At 36.5% G+C, this 2285-nt stretch overlaps 1 protein-coding gene across 1 annotated transcript; it reads left to right on the top strand.

The window, feature by feature from the left end:
• Positions 1 to 396: 396 nt before the first annotated feature.
• LOC106760365 (pentatricopeptide repeat-containing protein At1g02060, chloroplastic-like) lies at positions 397 to 993 on the top strand. The gene has a single exon (XM_014643803.1). It carries the CDS (start codon positions 397 to 399, stop codon positions 991 to 993), a length of 597 nt encoding a protein of 198 aa, XP_014499289.1.
• The last annotated feature ends 1292 nt before the right edge of the window (positions 994 to 2285 follow it).

Raw genomic sequence — 2285 nt, 5'->3', positions numbered from 1 at the left:
ATTTGGTCCTTCAATTTTGAAAGTGATCAATTAGGTCCTTAATATTGTCAATTTGATTCAATAAGCCCCTTTCTGTTAACTGCAAATAACGCCGTGAAGTTTTTTAACATGTGGCACTCTGACGCTTCTAGGTGAGACAGTTTCAAGTGCATAGGTGAATTAAAAAATTTTAAAATTAATAAATTAAGAAATGAAAATAAATCAATAAATGAAGTTAGTAAACATATTAAAACTATGTTTCCTAATTTGGGGTTAGGAAGGTGGTGCTGCAAAAAGAGAGGAAAATCTGCGAAATTAGGGTTTTTGGCTAGGTTCGTGGATTCAGGTACATTTGTTCTTACTACCCAGAATCTCAAAACGCAAGATTCAAATCACGAAATGAAACTAAATCACGAAATGAAAGTAAAACTGCCAAAACCATGGCCAATCTTATCAATTCCAAACCATGGTCAAACGCGTTGGTCTCGTTTCTGCCCACCCCTCTCTCCAAAACAACGGTGCTCCGAACCCTTCGCCTCGTCAGGGACCCTTCCAAAGCCCTTTGCTTTTTCAAGTGGGCTCAGCAAAGTGTTTTTTCCCACACAGCTCAGTCTTACTTCATCTTGCCACAAATTCTGGGTCACCATAGGTACCTCAACGTTGCCCGAGACTTGCTTTTTTTCCATCGAGAAAAAGTTTAACGAAACCGTCAAGCTTGAGGACAGGTTCTTCAATACCCTCATCAGAAGCTATGCCGAAGCAGGTCTCTTCAAAGAGTCCTTGAAGCTTTTTCAGACCATGAAGTTCGTTGCTGTTTCCCCCTCCGTGGTTACCTTCAACTCTGTTTTGTCCATTTTGCTTAAAAGGGGTCGCACCAATATGGCCAAAGAGGTGTATGATGAAATGCTTCACACGTATGGTGTTAGTCCAGACACTTGTACATACAATGTTTTGATCAGAGGGCTTTGCAAAAACTCAATGGTCGATGAAGGCTTTGCACCAATATGTACCTGAATACACCTATGCACTTGAAACTGTCCCACTTGGAAACGTCAGAGTGCCACATGTGAAAAAACTTCACGGCATTATCTGCAGTTAACGGAAAGGGTCTTATTGAATCAAATTGACAAAATTAAAGACCTAATTGATCACTTTCAAAATTGGAGGACCCAATTGAAACAAACCCCCAAATATAGGGACCTCTGAACCCATTAAACTCCAAAATTTCTATAAAATTGAGTTTAGATGGTTCATTTCATTGTGAAAACTGCTTATTGTCACTTCAAATCAAAATGATATTTTTAGGTGAAGTCATTATACATTGTAGTATGGTTAAAATGGGTTGTAACTCGTGGGCAAACCTGACTCACCACAGGTTTGAGCTAGGTTGGGTTTGAAAAAAATGTAAATTTTTTATGCGAGTTTGTTTTCAACTCGGCTCACCGGGTTGAACCCGTGGTGAGCCGGGTTGGCTCACCAACCCACCTAATTTAGTTTAAGGTTTAATGTCTTAAATAGGTCCCTATTTTCTTTTATACAAAAATAAGGACCCAATTTAGACACCAAAAAAGAAAGGGTCCCATTTGAGATTCTGGACGAAAATAGAGACCTATTGAGACATTAAACCTTAATTTAATTATTTATTATTTTGTGTTTTAATATTATTAGTTAACATTTTTTTATTACATTGTAGATGATGATAAAGAAGAAGATGGTTCAAAAGGGAAAATATTATAGATTTATTTATTCAAGTCTCTAATATTATAAATGGACAAGTGATACAAAAATTATCAATATTAAAAACTTATTTGTTCGGCTTTTGCACATGTTCTTGGATTACGGTTGGATTGTATGATACTTTTCTTTTTTATTTTGCATTACCTTTGGAGTTTAACATCATTTTAGTGTGACGTTTATTTATATTTGAATTAAAAAAATTGTAATTTTTTTATTTAAAAAAACTTATAATTGAATGAGCTAGTGAGCCAACACGTGATGGGTCGGTCCGGGGTTCGAATTTTTTCAGCTTCCTAATAAGTGAGTTGGGTTGGGTTAACTCACTAAGTGACCAACCTGTGATGGGTTGGACTGGGTTGAGTCGGGTTACCTGTTTTGACAACTCTGGTACGTTGTGGGATATTTTGTTGTTAATACAAATAACTTTACTTACTTAACAAAATATTTTCAAAAGGGTGTTGCTCCCTCCACCACCGCACTATGCTTCCTCCACCTCCCCATTTCATAATTGCCCTTTAATAAAAGGTTAAAAAATGAAAAAAAAAATCATTGAAGGCATGAACGGAAAA

The sequence above is a fragment of the Vigna radiata genome, chromosome 5 (assembly GCF_000741045.1).
Source record: "Vigna radiata var. radiata cultivar VC1973A chromosome 5, Vradiata_ver6, whole genome shotgun sequence".
NCBI lineage: Eukaryota > Viridiplantae > Streptophyta > Magnoliopsida > Fabales > Fabaceae > Vigna > Vigna radiata.
Note: the sequence above shows the minus strand (reverse complement) of the source record. Positions and strands in the feature narration are given on the sequence as shown.